Source organism: Geotrypetes seraphini, chromosome 3, assembly GCF_902459505.1.
Source record: "Geotrypetes seraphini chromosome 3, aGeoSer1.1, whole genome shotgun sequence".
NCBI classification, from domain to species: domain Eukaryota; kingdom Metazoa; phylum Chordata; class Amphibia; order Gymnophiona; family Dermophiidae; genus Geotrypetes; species Geotrypetes seraphini.
The window spans coordinates 218,454,817-218,472,401 of record NC_047086.1 but is presented as its reverse complement, the minus strand read 5'-3'; the positions used below and the strand labels follow the sequence as shown (position 1 = coordinate 218,472,401).

General features: G+C 43.7%; 1 protein-coding gene across 7 annotated transcripts in view; it reads left to right on the top strand.

Moving 5' to 3' along the window:
* Positions 1-17,585, top strand: part of DNAJC22 (DnaJ heat shock protein family (Hsp40) member C22) — an 82,483-nt gene that overhangs the window by 41,825 nt on the left and 23,073 nt on the right. For 4 of the 7 annotated variants that reach the window (XM_033935944.1, XM_033935940.1, XM_033935942.1 and 1 more), the window contains one exon: positions 14,888-16,032. In XM_033935944.1, the coding sequence (XP_033791835.1) occupies positions 15,190-16,032 (843 nt within the window). In that variant the 5' untranslated portion in view covers positions 14,888-15,189. Of the gene's footprint in view, positions 1-1,240; positions 1,261-3,996; positions 4,078-4,718; positions 4,871-14,887; positions 16,033-17,585 lie in introns of those variants that run through there. The other 3 variants (XM_033935943.1, XM_033935945.1, XM_033935941.1) reach the window with 3 other exon arrangements.

Below are 17,585 nucleotides of genomic sequence, written 5' to 3'. Positions count from 1 at the left end.
GGTACAGGCCTTCAGGGGGGACAGGCAGGCCTTCAGGGGTGGGGGTGCAGGCCCTCAGGGGGCACATGCCTTTAGGGGAGGGTGCAGGCCTTCAAAGGGGGGGGAGACAGGCCTTCAGGGGTGGTGGCAGAGGCCTTCAGAGATGGTGGCAGAGGCCTTCAGGGGGGACAGGCAAGCCTTCAGGGATGGGGTGCATTCCTTCGGGAGGGGACAGACCTTTGGGGGGGGTCCTGGTGTAGAAGTACATGGAGGGAGGGAAGGGAAGGAGGATTCAAAGAGATGTGCATATGGCAGACTTGGGGGGGGAAGAAATAATGGTTCTAAAAACAGAGGAAAGGGAGAGAGATGGTGGACAATGGGATTTAGGGAGGGAAGGAACAGAAAGGGAGAGAAGTTGGACACAAGGAATGATGTGGAAGGGGATAGAGATACTGGATAGGAGGGTAGTTGGGAAAAGAAAGGGAGAGATGGTGGACCCTGGGATGGTGGGGAAAGAGGGAGAGATGCTGGATGAAAGGGTAGTTGATAAAAGGTAGATCTGTGGATGGAGACAAAAAAAAAGGAAAGATGCCAGACCTCCAAGGGAGGGAAGGGAAATAGAAGGGGAGGAGAGAGATAGAATAATAATAATAATAATTTATTTATATGCCGCCATACTGGGGAGGTTCTAAGCGGCTCACAACACAGGAAACAATACATACGATTCATCAAAGTACTGTATTCTGGTGAAATATAACAAGGAGCTATACATACATTTCAATAATACATCAGAATAAAAAGCATGCCATATAGATAGAAATGCAAGTGATTAGAAAGTGATAAAAACATAATTAAGTTAAAAGGAAAACATTAAGATATCAACTTATTAAATAAATAAGTCTTTAACAATTTCCTAAAATCTAAATAAGAAGAAGCTTCTAACATCATTTTACCAAGTCATGTATTCAATTTAGCGGCCTGGAAAGAAAAGGTTCTAACAAGGAACTTCTTATAATGGCAAGATTTTACAGAGGGATAAGTAAATAACTGCACCTTCCGTGTGTTTTTATTAGAATGACTCCAAGAAAAGTGAAAAAGTAAGTAACCTGGTGACTGACTAAACGCTACTTTGTAACAGATGCATGAAAACTTGAACAACATTCTAAACTCTAAAGATGGATGGTTAGCACAGAGAAAGAAAGAGACCCTGGAAAGCAAGTTATCAGAAGACAACCAGAGCCTGGAACCAACAAGATTTGAATAATGACCAGACAACAAAAGGTAGAAAACTAATTTTATTTTCTGTTTTGTGATTACAATATGTCAGATTTGAAACGTATATCCTGCCAGAGCTGGTATTAGACCGCAAACATGAGCTAGGATTTAACAGAGAGGAAAAGTATTTTTTGTTTATGTTGTTTACACCACAGCACCAGTGTGGTTAGGAGAAGACAAAGGGGGTGAAGAAGCTATAAAATAAACCCACCAGGATGTTAGAAAAAGAAAAAAACCACCCAATTGGGCAGGAAAATTGAATCGAATCGAAAAATAGATTCAATAGGCTGAATCGAATTGAAATTTTTTTCCTGTATCGGGCAGCACTAGTTCTGACCTCTTCTGGGAGGACGGGATATAAAACCAAATAAACAGCAGTAGTAGTACTCCTAGGGGTTAAGCTTTTCAAAGGAATCCCTACAGTTTTAACCCTGACACAGCCTTTTTGGTGAAATATGGCCACGTCGGGTTACAGTATTAATAAACCACTCTGCTTCTTTTTAATTGATCTGCTGTTCTTTTGAAAAATCAGGCCACATTTTCTGAGTGTCTCTTTTTATGCACCATACCCAGGTAATTTTAGAAGTGTCAACATGAGCATTTAAAACACTATTCTACACACTTACATTGCTTATAAAACTATACTGTACTCCGAAAGGAATCTTTTGCATGGGAAACTTCAGCTCTTGTTTAAAAAAAAGGAAACACATTCCTGGGAATGTAATCTGATACAATGTAAAGTGACAGATATGGAGAAAGCTACTACTAATCCCTGGAGTTGGTAGCATAGAATCTTGCTACTCTTTGGTATTCCATAATCTTGCTTCTCTTTTGGATTTGAAAATGTTACTACTCTATGGGATTCAGAAATCTTGCTATGGGATTCCAGAATGTTGCTATTCTTTGAGGTTCAGGAATCTTGATTCTCTTTGGGATTCTAGAATGTTGCTATTCTTTGAGATTCCGGAATCTTGCTTCTCTTTGGGATTCCAGAATGTTGCTATTCTTTGAGATTCCGGAATCTTGCTTCTCTTTGGGATTCCAGAATGTTGCTATTCTTTGAGGTTCCGTAATCTTGCTTCTCTTTGGGATTCTAGAATGTTGCTATTCTTTGAGGTTCCGGAATCTTGCTTCTCTTTGGGATTCTAGAATGTTGCTATTCTTTGAGGTTCTGGAATCTTGCTTCTCTTTGGGATTCCAGAATGTTGCTATTCTTTGAGATTCCGGAATCTTGCTACTTTTGGGGGGGCTCTGGAATCTTGCTTCTCTTTGGGATTCTAGAATGTTGCTATTCTTTGAGATTACAGAATGTTTCTATTTTTTTGAGTTTCAGGAATCATGCTATTCTTTGTTGAAATAGTGGCTAGAGCTACAGCTTCGGCACCCTGAGGTTGTGGGTTCCAACCCCATGCTGCTCCCTGTGACCCTGGGCAAGTCCCTTAATCCTCCATTTCCCCAGGTACATTAGATAGACTGTGAGCCCACTGGGACAGATGGGGAAAATGCTTGAAGTAACTGTATATAAACTGCTTTGAGTGTGGTTGAATAACTACAAAAAGGCAGTATACAAGTCCTATTCCCTTTCTTTAAGGTTGTGGAATCTTTCTACTCTTTGGAGTTCAGGAATCTTGCTTCTTTTTGGGATTCCATAATCTTTCAGATTCTGGAATCTTCTTACTTTTTGGGATTCTGTCATGTATTCATTATCTGAATTGGCCACTATTAGAAGCAGGAGACTGGACTAGATGGGCCATCAATCTGCTTCAGTATGGCTATTTTTATGTCCTTATGTTCATGGGGCCAGCTCTTCCATTACGCAGTCACCTAGAGCGCAAATATTTTGGAAGGAGGGGTGAAGTAGTAAATTCCCTGAATCCTCTGGGTACCACCCACCCAGTTTGAAGGACTTCACAGCACTGACTGCTAACATTTCTAAACCTTGCAGTCAGCACTTCCTAATTATTGATCTTCTGGAGAACAGTAGATGTACTTGCACACCAGTTTTAGAAATGTTTGCAACAGTGAACCAGAAGCCATCAGTGACTGAAGAGTGACCTGAGACCACAAGGCTGTTGGTGGAGCCCATCCAGGAGATGACCCAGCTATAGAGATAAAGGGAGGGGAGCAAAGGTTACGGGAAGAGAACGCTGAAGGAGCAAATTCTATGCTGAAGCTGTCACTAGTAGATAAGTGGAGGGGGGAGCTTCAGGCCTAAAGTTTCCTTTAGGGAAGGTTCCCAGACCTGTCCTGGGGGAACCCAACAGTCAGGTTTTCAAGATATCTGCAATGAATATTCATGAGATTGATTTGCATGCATATTCATTGCGATTAACCCGAAAACCTGACTGGCTGGGGTTGCCTCGGAACAGGTTTGGGAACCACTGACCTAGGGGGCGTCTAACACCTTTGCTTTGGGGGTCCCAATGGTGCATCAGGAAGGGGGCTGGTCAGAAAGGACTGGCCTAAAGTCTTCCTGGGAAGGCTGGTTTCACACAGCATTTACTCTTGCTCGGCCCATCCTTTGCATGCAGTCTTTCGGGTCCATGTTCTTATAAGGGAAAGGCTTTTACGGACCGTACCACAAATGTAACTGCTGTGTTACAAGAGCGCTGGCTTCTTCATGTGGGAGTCCAATAAAACATAGCCGAGCCTGATAAGGATCTAGTTTTATCTGGACTGAAATAAATTTGTAGCTGTTTTGTTGAAGGAACTGCACGTTAGTTATTTGGTTCTCTTTTTCAGGGATGAAAGCCTTGAGAAAACCTAAATGGTGAAACATGTTGGCTCAATGATCCCTAAGCTAAAAGGCTAAGTACTCATAAAGTATATAAGTATAAAGTTATAAGTTAAAGACTAAAGCATATACTAAAATTTAAAAAAATATAAATAGGCAAATAAAGATCCAGTGACGAAAAGACATGTAAATCCTCAGACAGTGAAAGTTTTTGAGTCAGAGGTAGTGCCACTGAGGATCTGGGTAAAACTATTTAGAGCAGGGGTGTCCAACCTTTTGGCTTTCCTGGGCCGCATTGCCCGAAAAAAAAGTTTCTGGGGCCGCGCAAATGCTGCAGCAAGACAGAGGAGGGAGCCAGCAAGACGATAAATACCTGGGGGCAGCAGAGGAAAACACTGCATCGCCCTCGACCGGGGCCGCACAAAATACTTCATGGGGGCCACAGGTTGGACACCCCTGATTTAGAGTGAGGAGCACAACGGATGTAACTTTTGAAGGAATTACACCAATAACAGAAGCTAAAATAAGGAAAGACAGAGGCAAGCATGGAATACTAGTGGCTGGAAATCGCAGCATAGAAGAGACTGGCTGAGAATCGTAGTGGGGAAAGGCTAGGCATCTGTGAGCCAGCTCAGGGCAGATTCCACAGCTCATTGTCCAATTACCGCCTTATCTATGGCAACAGGAAATCTCTCCAAAGACATGGGGCAAAGTCCACCGAGCACAGCCATTCCAGATCAATGTGAAGTGGGGGGCAGAGTGGTGAACTGGACAAGCCCTTCGCTCTGGGGTATCTGCTAGGCTCAGGATATCAGTCCCGGGACTCATTCCTTCCAGTTCTTGGGGTGTTTTCCTCCTGCCTCAATAAGTAGTCTGCAAAAGGTATGTGAGCAAAGGCTTCTGAGCTCTGCTGTGCCCAATTCGGCAAATTGTTTGTGAATCTATCTCTAGTTGCTGGATGTAGATGAAGAAGAGAAAGTTCTGAGGAGCACGGGGTAGGGTCAGGGTGGCCCATGCTCAATTTCAAGTCAAGGAGGAATGTCGGTGCATTCTGGGGTTTGTAGTTTGCTGCTTAAATGACACGATGAAACTCCCAGATTTGATTATTGTGAAAAGTATTGAGAGCACTGAATACAAAATCATTACATTCTGGCTTTTTAAGCATGCTTATTTTTCTGGAGTTCTATTTTTATTTTAAAAGAGACTTTAAAAATGCTTTATATTTGGTTCTGTTGTTGATTTTCAGCATTAAGGTTGATATGTTTGTAGTCTTGATTTAGAACATAAGAAAAGCCATGCTGTATCAGTCTTAGATCAAGCTTCTTTGAGCCTGGTATTATCTCTAAAGTCAGGATAGCAAAATGGCTATGGCCAGAACCAAAATAAGTGCTGGGGGCTGCACCACCAGTCCCCCAAATATTCAAAGACAATATCCAGGGATGACCCAGCACTGAATATTCAGGAAGAAAGTGTTAAAAAAAGAAAATCACTGAACACTGTGGGCTGAAAGGTTTCCATATTAATGGGTTTTTCTTGGGGCCTATTTTCCAAAAGGGTTTGTTATAGACATATAAAAATTTTTCCTTATAGAGACACAGTGGGCCCGATATTCAGCCAGCATTGATCAGAGTTTTGCTGACCACCACTAGTGCTAAACTTAGAAATTCAGTGCTGGGCCCAGTGCTGCTCCCTGTGACCCTGGGCAAGACACTCATCCCCTCCCCCCCTTTTTACAAAGTAATGTCGCTGCGGTAACTGCCCTATTGTCCATAGGGATTTAAAGGGCTTCAGGGCTTTTGCCGCATGGCTTTGCGAAAGAGGGAGGTTAATCCTTCATTGCCCCAGGTATCAAAGTTACAGTGGTGAAGTAAGGGGGGATGCGGGGGTCCACCCTGGGTGTGGTCTTCCTAAGGGCACAGCACCCCCCCCCCACCTCATTATTTTGCGCTCCTCGAACCCAGATATCTCAATTCCATCAAAGTTCTTTAAAATATTTGGCACTATGACAGCTTGGACTATCCATCACATTGCCTGCAATTGGAAAGACAATTCTAATCTCAGCTTTCATGAATGGTGGAATCATTTGTGTATAATTAGAAAATTTAAAGAAATAATTGCTTTCAAACATAACATTATTGCTAGCTTTAATAAGAAATGGGCCCCACTAGACGATTTCTGTAGAAACACTTTGTAATCTCACTTGACTTCTCTATATCTGAATAAATTATCCGCAGCTCTTATGCGTTTTGTTTTATTTTATGTTTAATTTGTCTAATTTGTTTTAGGTTATTTCCTCTGTTCTGATGTTTTCAATATAATAGTGTATTATTGTATGTAATTAATTTATGTTGCTAGTTTTATTTGTATTTGATGTATTTACTTGGTAAAATTAATAAAAAAATATTTGAGAAAAAAAAAGGTACGGGGAAATGGAAGGGGCACCTGCATGGCGGTGGGGAGGGGGGGGGGAGAAGGCAGGGGAGGAACGCCACCGCCCCAGGGGCTGCTCACCCTTACTACGCCACTGCATAGTTATATTGTGAGTCTACTTAGAGTAACTGCTAACTGTTCAATGTTTGAAAACTGATTTGATATCTGCGGAGGAAAAGCGGTATATCAAATAAAGATTACCAAACCACCGGAACTGTCATTTGGAATGCCCCAAAATAGCTGGTTTGTAGTCAAGCACTAGTCAGTTATTTTCAGCAAAACTACCAATTAAGTGCTGCTGAAAATGAACAGTTAGCCCAAAAAGGCAATTTATCTTGCCAGAAGCCACTTCTGGCTGGTTAAATCATATTGAATATTGATCCCAATGTCCATATAGAGGAAATTTTTGTGTGTAGTTCTGGTTATTGTCTTTCTTTCTGGTTCCTTCTGTGTGGTTTGTTTTGCACACACTATAAACAGGAATGAACACAGAGTAAAAACTTTTTAAGGTATATTAAAAGCAAGAAGCCAGAAAGAGAATCAGTTGGACCACTAGATGACCGAGGGGTAAAAGGGACTTTCAGGGAAGACAAGGCCATAGCGGAAAGATTAAATTAATTCTTTGCTTTGGTCTTCACCAAGGAAGATGTGGTGGAGTTACCGGTGCCAAAAATGATATTCAATTCTGATGAATCAGAGAAACTCAGACAAATCTGTAGAAGATGCAATGGGTCAATGTTGACAAGTTGAACAGTAGCAAATCACCTGGACCGGATGGTATATACCACAGACTGCTGATAGAATTGCAGAGCTATTGTTAGTAGTTTGTAATTTCTCTTTAAAATCCAACATAGAATGTGACCAATGTGACACTGATTTTTAAAAAAGGGTTCCACAGGTGATCCGGGAAATTATAGACCAGTAAGTCTGACATCGGTCCCAGGCAAAATGGTAGAGACTGTTATAAAGAACAAAATGACAGAACATATTCATAAAGTAATACAAAAACAAAATGGTATTACTATCAAAATTAACTACTTAATGTAAACCTTTACTTGACAGAATAATGTTTAGCTGAGATTATATATGGGAGCAAGAACCATTTAACTTACAAAACGAGCCTCAGAACCGTCTAGCAGAGACAACATGCTGTTACAACAGCAAACCACAAAGGCCTCCAAAAGTTAAATCATAGGTTCCTCTGACCGGGAGTGAAACCCAGTAAAAAAAAACTCAAGGGCTCAAAGGGCCTGCTGAGAAAAACCTTAGGGCTCCTTTTACTAAGGTGCGCTAGCATTTTAAGCGCGCGCTAACCACGTGCTAAATTAAAAATAGTAACGCAAGTTCTATGGAGGAGTTAGCATTTAGCACGCGCTAAGCGCGAGCGAAAACCACTAGCGTACCTTAGTAAAAGGAGCCCTTAATTTGCCCTCTCCGGTCGAATAAAACTATGTTCAAAAATTGTCCCAAAATAATCAAGGCAAACATAGTGTATTAGCATATACACAAAAAAACCCCCAAAATATATGGTCTGTATATGGCCGTTTGGGGGAGGATGGGCTGGGGAGGGCTTCAATGACTGGGAGGGTGTAGATGGGCTGGAGTAGGTTTTAACGGAGATTTCGGTAGTAGGAACCCAAGCACAGTACCGGGTAGAGCTTTGGATTCTTGCCCAGAAATAGCTAAGAAGAAAAAAAATTTTAAAAATTTAAATTGAACCAGGTTGGGCAGACTGAATGGACTATTTGGGTCTTTATCTGCCGTCATCTATTATGATACTATATTACTATATAAGGAAAAAGCTCCAACAGTACTTATCTTTAGACGGTTGCAACCATGATGTCAAAGAATCCAAACATGAAAATCAACACACCATCCTCACACATGTATTTGTAATCCAGTCAAAGCATGGGAGCTGGTCGTGATCCTTCCCCCTTCAACAAGGGCTTTGTTTCGCCAAATTCTGCTGCCTGCAGAGCTTCCTCACAACAGCAGTTTGTGCGCGTTTGGGTTAACTTCCTTCTTTCCTGAAGCAGCGGAATGTTTTCTGACCTCCGGGCCGCATCCGGGTGGTCCCTGAGCATGCACGGATGCATGTGATGTCATTTGCACAAGATCAGAGGCCCTCCAGATGTGACTGGGAGGTCGGGGCTTTCCAAAACCCGGGCAAACTACTGGGTTTTGGAAAGTCTGTCCAGGCACCCAGACAGTCCTCTAAAAAGAGGACATGTCTGGGTTTTCCTGGACATCTGGTAACCCTACTCTGAGCATGCCTCTTGAGGCATCCAATAGAAACATAGAAACATAGAAAAATGACGGCAGAAAAGGGCTATAGCCCACCAAGTCTGCCCAATTCCAATTATCCGCCCCCCAGAGTTCACTCCCCTAGAGATCACACGTGAATATCCCATTTCCTCTTAAAATTCGTCACGCTGCTGGCCTCAATCACCTACAGTGGGAGTCTATTCTAATGATCCACCACTCTTTCGGTGAAGAAGTACTTCCTGGATTCGCTCTGAAATTTCCCTCCCCTGATTTTCAGCAGATGCCCTCTGGTGGTTGAGGGTCCCATGAGACAGAAGAGATCATCTTCCGACTCGATACGTCCCGTGATGTACTTATACGTTTCAATCATGTCTCCCCGTTCTCTTCTTTCCTCAAGTGAATACAGCCGCAATTTTTTTAGTCTTTCTTCATACGTGAGATCCTTGAGCCCCAAGACCATCCTTGTCGCCATTCGTTGAACCGACTCAATCCTCAGTATGTCCTTACGGTAGTGTGGTCTCCAGAACTGAACACAGTACTCCAAGTGAGGCCTCACCATGGATCTGTATAACGGCATCATTACTTCAGGTCTCCTGCTGACAAAACCTCTGCGGATACAACCCATCATCTGTCTTGCCCTGGAGGAAGCCTTCTCCACCTGATTGGCAGCCTTCATGTCCTCACTGATAATCACCCCTAGATCGCGTTCTGCCGTGGTCTTAACCAATGTTTCACCATTCAGTACATAAGTTCTATGCGGATTTCTTTTGCCCAGGTGCATTATCTTGCATTTTTTAGCATTGAAGCCTAGCTGCCAAGTGCCTCTCAAAGGGCTTGACACTATAAATGATGCCTAACCACATCTAACTTGTAGGTGCTAGTCTGTGCAGTTGTCAATCAACCACTAGGCGTCACTTATAGAGTCACGCTTAGTGGCGTCTAAGCATGTTTAGGCATCAGCGCTAGGCATCAGTATATTAGGCCACACCCCCAAAAACCTCTAATTCAGTGCCACTTAACTGGAAAGTGCCACTGAATATCTCCACAGACTGCCCAAAATGGGCAGGTCAGGGGCGGCATTGAGCCCAGGGTTATGCGGGTGCCGACAATATTCAAGTGCCAGCATCTGCATAGTTATAATCTACTGTATAATAATTCTATACGTTTTGGGCTGAAAATGAATCACAGATGAATTTGGTACAAGAAGCCAAATTTCAGACTGAGTGTCAGCTTCATCCTGGAATGTAAACTCTGCCAAAATGTGGCATATAAGTTGGTGCCATCCTATATAAAATTTTTAAAACACATATTAAAACTTTGAACTCTATTTTAGCCTTTACAGTCAGCTAATGAGATTTGACTAAATATGGCATATCATGATCTACCACATTTCCATATCATTTTTACTCCAAAGCTGTAAACGCTACGAGAGGCCACTGAAAAGTTCTCAGCCCAACCAACAAGGTTGGGGCAGTCTCCATCGAGGGCTATATACTTTTAGGGCCTCTTTTATGAAGCCATTTAGCGTGGGCCGCTGCGGTAACGGCCCCGAAGCCCATAGAGATATAAAGGGCTTCGAGGCTGTTGCCGCGTGGCTTTGTAAAACAGGCCTTAGTCCAGTGATTTTCCATTTTTTCATTCCATCGGAAAAATACGGAATGAAAAAAAGTGGAAAAATTGCTAGACTAAGGGCTCCTTTTATGAAGGTGCGCTAGTGGGTTTTCCCGCACGCACCGGAATAGCGCGCGCTAGCCGAAAATCTACCGCCTGCTCAAAAGGAGGTGGTAGCGGCTAGTGCACGTGGCAATTGAGCGCACGCTATTCTGCGCAGCTTCGTAAAAGGAGCCCTAAGTGTATCGCCCTCGATGGAGACTGCCCCAACTTTGTTGGTTGGGCTGAGAACTTTTCAGTGCCCCCCCCCCCTCATACAAAGCTGCTTATCGGGCAGCCCCAGGAGCATAATATTCACATAATCTAAATGGGATAATATCAGGGCCTGCATAATCATTAGCAAATGATTTAGCTTCAAAACAAAACTTACAAATTCTTTCACACCAGAGGGGGAGATATGTACCTTTGGGATTCTTTGACAGTTAGATGAAACCGTATAGTGTAATGGCATACATTTCTTTAGGAGCATGGAGACCTAGAGTGTCTGGGAGTAATGGGGTATGGTTGGATTCTTTATAGAAGGCTTGGCTCTGGTGGAGACTACACATAGGGGGTGAATCAAATAACTGAGCTATCCTCCCCTTAACAACCTGTGCTTCCCTGCGAGGGTAGGGGGACCACAGATATTAGAGGAACAATTTGGGAAAGGCCAATATATGGGGCAATGTATGGATGTGTCCCTTGAGAGTAACTTTCCTACTTTTGACCCACTTAAGTGGGCTTGGGAAGTGCCAAAACAACAATTCTTTACATATCTTCAAATATGACATTATTACTTTAGTGAATATTCCAAAGCACCGCAAGGGTGGGATGGGGTGGGGGGGGGCACTTTCTAAAAACAGATCACATTTTTTTTTCATCTCCCCATGTCAGCGAATTCAGTATCCATGTGGTATAGAATGGGTAGAGAGGAATGTGGGCGGTAAACTTTTTGACAACACTCGATCAGACGCGATCTGGGGACTTGGGCGAAGATTCTCCCGCTAATGTTTTGCAAGAATGCTTTAAGTTTGCCGCCCGATGATCCAGGAATGGAATTCTGCAGGAAATGCAGTTTAAAACACTTGACCAGATGCCAAGGGGTAAGAACTGGGCTGTGGAATACTGACGAGTGCGTGCGTTGTAAATGTATGAAAGGTAGGTAGCAGCATACACTGGTTGAATGCCTGCAACTTGGTTCATACGGGACACAGATCTTAGATTTTATTTCAAGAGTGTTGCAGGAAAAAAATATATAAATAGTCCTACTCTATATTGGTGCTGGGTTATGAGAAGGCGCTTGTAGAACAGGAGCTTACGTTGGAACAGTGTAAATTTGTCTCCATAGATGTGCTGCTGGCAAAACGACACATTGTGCGAATGTGTGCAGCTGAGACCCCCCCCCCACCCCACCCTCCACCCCCTCAGTTGTGGTTGGCAAGCATGAAGGAGATGGCAAAATGGGAGCGTCAGGATGAGAGACATAAGAAAAGGAAATATTGGGTCTTATGGCATTCCTTTTTTTCCATGTTAGGTGGAGAGGTAGAGTGGAGACTATGGGTAAATGGGGTGGGGCCAGGGGGGACAGGTTTAGCTTTATGAGTTTTCAGGGTATAAATGACAAATTGTCTTTCTCGGAAATGGTTGTTATGTGAACTGCACCTTGACGGTGGTGTTTTGTGCTTATGTGCAGACTCCCCCTCCCCCCCCCCCCCTTTTATGAAGCCGCATAAAGGGTTTTTTTATGACTAGCTATGGCGGTAAAAGCGCCAATGCTCATAAAATTCCTATGAGTGTCATAGCTTTTACCACCTTGGCTTGCAATAAAAAAACCTCTAATGTGGCTTCCGTTTCCACTACAGTATATATGAGAAGGTGCTGAAATGTTTTCAGCCCAAACAAGAAGAGAATGGCGCGGATGTTGTTAAACCGATGACCTGAAATAATATCAAAACAGAGAATTTTATTCCTGCAAATTGGCACTTATCTTATTTCGTTAACACTCTTTTCAGCTATAGTGGCAAAATAATTCTCGGAATTTATGAAGTTGGTTAGTTGGCTTGAGAACTTTTCAGCACCCCCTTGTATAGGGTGTTATCCTTGGTGTTTTTCTCCATTTCGGGGAAAGTCATCTTTAATTTAAAAACTTTTTTTTTATTTTATTTACAAATTCTTCTAATTAGGTTGCAAGTTTTATTCAAATTTGATATAGTCGCCCAGCAGAAATTTCTAGGCAAAATACAGAAATAAAAAACTACAATTTGAACTAACCAAACATACCGAAACATGGAGGGCAGGTGGGAAGGAACTACATTCGGTATTGGATAGAGAGACAATCAAGGTAAAAACATCTAAGTAAGGATAAGGAGAAAGAGATCTTTGAAATTGGTTATGACTATTTAGGAAAGTAGAGGTTATAATAAGAAAGCATCTTTGAATAGGTGGCTTCTCAGTTTACCTTTGAAACGGTCAAGTATTTTTTCATCCCAAAAATCTAGGGGTAGTGTGTTCCACAGCTGAGGAGCTGTGACAGAAAAGATCTTTAAGCAGTGGCGTACCAGCGCGTGGGGGGGGGGGGGGCGGTCTGCCCCGGCGACGGCACTCAGCAGCATCAGTGCCCCCCCCCCCACCTCTGCGACGGCACTCAGTCGCTGAGTGCTGTCGCCGTTGCAGGCCCAGGAATTTTCCGGACCTGGCCAGCTGTACATCCCCCCCTAAGGCTGCACCCAGGGTGGACTGCCCCCCCCCCGTCTCCCCCCTTGTTACGCCACTGTCTTTAAGCGGAGTGCCACAGGGCTCGGTCTTAGGCCCAATCCTTTTCAATATCTTTATAAGGGACTTGGCTGAGGGGCTTCGCGGTAAAATAACGTTATTCACCGATGACGCCAAACTATGTAATATAACAAGCAAGAGCACAACGAACAATATGAAACACGACCTACTCCTATTGGAGCAATGGTCAAGGACCTGGCAACTGAGTTTCAATGCCAAGAAATGCAAAGTCATGCACCTCGGCAGTCAAAATCCATGCGAGACTTACACCTTAAATGGCGAGATCCTAGCAAGGACTGTTGCAGAACGGAACTTAGGGGTGATCATCAGTGAAGACGAAGACTGCCAATCAAGTGGAGCGGGCTTCATCTAAGGCTAGGCAGATCATAGGATGTATACGTAGGAGTTTCGTCAGCCGTAAGCCTGAAGTCATTATGCCATTGTATAGATCCATGGTGAGGGCCCCATCTGGAATATTGCGTGCAATTCTGGAGGCCTCATTACCGCAAGGATGTGCTGAGGCTTGAGTCAGTCCAGCGAATGGCCACCCGGATGGTCTCGGGACTCAAGGATCTCCCGTACAAGGAACAGCTGGATAAACTGCGGCTATACTCACTCGAGGAACGCAGAGAGAGGGGAGATATGATCGAGATGTTCAAGTACCTCACGGGCCGTATCGAGGTAGAAGAGGATTTCTTTTTTTTCAAAGGTCCGACGGCGACAAGAGGACATCCATGGAAAATCAGGGGGGGGGGAAGTTGCACAGCGACACCAGGAAATACTTTTTCACTGAAAGAGTGGTTGATCGCTGGAATAGACTTCCACTTCAGGTGGTCGAGGCAAGCAGCGTGCCTGATTTTAAGAAGAAATGGGATCGTCACGTGGGATCTCTGCACAGAGTTAAATAGGGGAGGGTCATTGGGGTGGGCAGACTAGATGGGCCGCGGCCCTTATCTGCCGTCTTTTTCTATGTTTCTATATTTCATGTGTCGATTATTTTTAAAGAAGGAACGCTTGGTAATTGCTGGTCCATGGATCTGAGTGTGTGTGATGGTTTGTACGGTATCAATTGGTTATGTATACATTCAGGCACTTTTGATGTAATTGTTTTAAATGTCAGCAATATTATCTTATATGCGATCCTATGTACGACCGGGAGCCAATGAGCTTTTCCTAAGAGTGGTGATACGTGATCAAATTTTTTGGCATTTGAAATGAGTTTTATTACTGAGTTTTCATAGATCACCTAGCGTCAATCCAGCCACCCAATATTTTTATCGGCAATGAAATAGGTATACTCACTCCTTCTAGGTTAATATCTTTCTGAACAAGTTCAGCATGTTGACTTACCACCCACTTACACGCACAAGTGGGCTCTTCCAGATACAAATGGACAAACGTTTTTTGCATTCTGTGTGCTTTTACTGTGAGGACATAAGTAAGCAGATTTTGGGTGAAACACAGGAGCAATGCAAATGTACACATATATATTATAAAATATTATACTTTATGTTTATTCTTGCTACCATCTAGATGCAGGAATTTACTGAAGCCGATGTAATTGCACCTTAAATCCAGGTGACTTGTCAACCAGTTATACTGATTTATATGAATTCTGATTTATAAAATAGGTTTAAGATAGACACCTTATTAAATGCCCTGTTATAAAATTATTCTCCACACCATGTGCTACATCATGTTAAGATTGTATCAGTTGCATTGTACTATTGGCCTGCTTCCCCTAGGGTAGTGTCTTATGAGTTCTCTTCTGTTTTCTTTCAGGATTTTGGGAAAAGAAGCTTCCTAGCAGTGTCTGAATGGGTCTTTGAGAGTCTCCGGCGTAGGCCACTTTCCTCCAGCTCAGAGTGCACCTGAGCAAGTGTACCGTGTAGGCTTCTGCAGAGAAGCCGAGTCAAGAACCTTTGCAGGAAAGAGGGGGAAGGAGGAGCACAAGACGGGGGCTTTACAGAGAAGTGGAGGAGAGAGCTTTGTAGAGGAGAGGGAAGAAGGGGTGCTTACAGATGAGAGGTAGGGGATCTGCTTGAGATTGGACCTCCAGGATTGGGAATTCCAGTGCCACAAGCATGGGTAAAAGTCTCCTCATGACCTATGTGCTCTGGGCCCTAGGGGGCCCCTTTGGCCTCCATCACATATACCTGGGCCGGGACAGCCATGCACTGTTGTGGATGCTTACCTTTGGAGGCTTTGGCATTAGCTGGATCTGGGAGTTCTGGTACATTCCAGGCTTTGTAGCCCAAGTGAACCGCTGCCAGGATGGCAAGGTGCAGCCAAAGGAGTCTGAACCAACCATCAGCGCTGTGCGCTTCTTTGGACAGATGTCAGTGGGTATCTATTTTGGGATTGTGGCAGTCATTGGCCTCTCTTTCCTCAGCTCCTTCTACATTGTAGCCCTGCCCCTAGCCATTGGGCTTGGAGTTCATTTAGTGGCCAACGTGGGCGAGCAGACCTCAGACCTGAAGAACACCCTACTGGCAGCCTTCCTAACTGCACCTATTTTTTATGGGCGTGCCATTGCCATGTTACCCATCAGCATCACCACCAGCATGACCTCCCAACAAAACCGGCGCTACAAACCCCCCTCTCGGGACTGTGAGCCCCTGAGCCTTCGACTGTACCGTCTGGGACTGGCGTACCTGACCTTCAGTGCTCCTGTGGCATACAGTATCATCTACAACACCACTGCCACCATCACTTACATGGCTGAGGGTATTGGATCCCTTCTGGACTGGCTCAGCATCTTTCCCAGTATCAGCCGCCTGCTAGAATCCATCCTCCTCCTGCCATATCACATCTGGAAGGTGGTGACAGGCGGGGTCGGCTTAGGTGCTACCTACTTCAGAGAATGGGAGAAAATCTATGAATTTGTCAATAGCTTTCAGAGTGAAAAACAAGCTATGGCATATAAAGTAAGTCCTTCCATGATCCCCATTGTTCCTCTTTTCCCTCCATCTCTAGCCAGTGGCGTAGTAAGTGGAGGGGGGGTGAGGGAGTGGTCTGGCCCGAGCTCCATGTTGGTGGGGGCACCGGCACCCCTCCTCCTCTCCCCCGCCTCTTCCCGTTCATCCCCTCCTCCTTCACAGCGGTCAACAATGTGCTGTTCGTGACCCCATCAGCTCTCCCACTGACATCACTTCCGGGTGCTGTGCATAGGAAGTGACATCAGAGGGAGAGCCGAAGGGGTCACGAAGAGCACTTTGTTGACCGCTGAGAGCAACAACTTCAACTAGAGGTACTGGAGAGGGGGAAGGGAAGAGGGACGCTTGCAGCAGGCAGGATCTGGGAAGGAGCGGGGGCAGAGACGAGGACAGGGGAGGGGTGCCCTGGGCACCTCTTACCCTCACTATGTCACTGTCTCTAGCCTCCGCCTTACCTCTTTTTTTGCTCTGGAGATGTCACAACCAGCAGAGAAAGTCAAGACTTTTATTAAAACAAAATAATGAATAATAACAAACAAATCCCAACTAGGACCCAGTTTCAACGACCACGTTGCCTTCCTCAGGGGACAATGTTTATCTAAAAAAATACATAACCAAGATATACATATAAATCAAATATACAAATAAAAAAGAACCTTAAAAAATAGCATGAAGGAACATATAAAATGGTGTGGTGTAAATGTGTTTTGATCAATATAAACTAACTATTTTAAGAGTTAAAAAGTAACAAATTGTAATTTATATGTTTTTCCAAAAATGTGTACGTTTCTTGACCAAAAAGTAATTTAAACCACGTAGCATTACACACAAATGGTTCATATAGCAAATATCCAAAATATACATATAAATCTAATATAACTATGTCAAAACTTCACTGGCTTCCGGTGATTTCCAGGATTCACTTTAAATGTGCCTGCCTAATTTTCAAGATCCTACATGGCATTTTTCCTCCCCTAATCCCACTATCCTGGAATTCTTCGAGACCTGACACTACCAGATCCGCCCACATACTCAAACTACCTGTCCTTGATAAAAGGCGTCATGTATGCAGGTAAATTAGGGAAATCCCTTTTCTTAAAATTCACTGAGCTTTGGAATAACCTCCCTGCTCTGCTGCGGAACATAGGCTCATTCCAATTATTCCGAAAGCATCTGAAAACCTGGCTTTTCTCCAAAACGTAAAGCTATCTATTTAAAATGTAAAGCTATCTATCCTCTTCATAACCTCTAATTTCTTATTATGTCCTTCCCTCATTTATTGAATTACCTGTAAACCGTGTTGAGCTCTATCTTTATGGAGATGATGCGGTATACAAACTTAAGGTTTAGTTTAGTTTAGATTCTCTTCCTCTCTCTCTCTTTTCTCTCTCTCTTCCTCTCTTTTTTTTTCTCTCTCTCTCTCCTTTTTTCTCTCTGTCTCTCTCTCTCTTCCTCTCTCTCTCTCCTTTTTTCTCTCTCTCTTTCTCTCTTTCTTTTCTCTCTCTCTTCCTCTCTCCTTTTTTTCTCTCTCTCTCTCTTCCTCT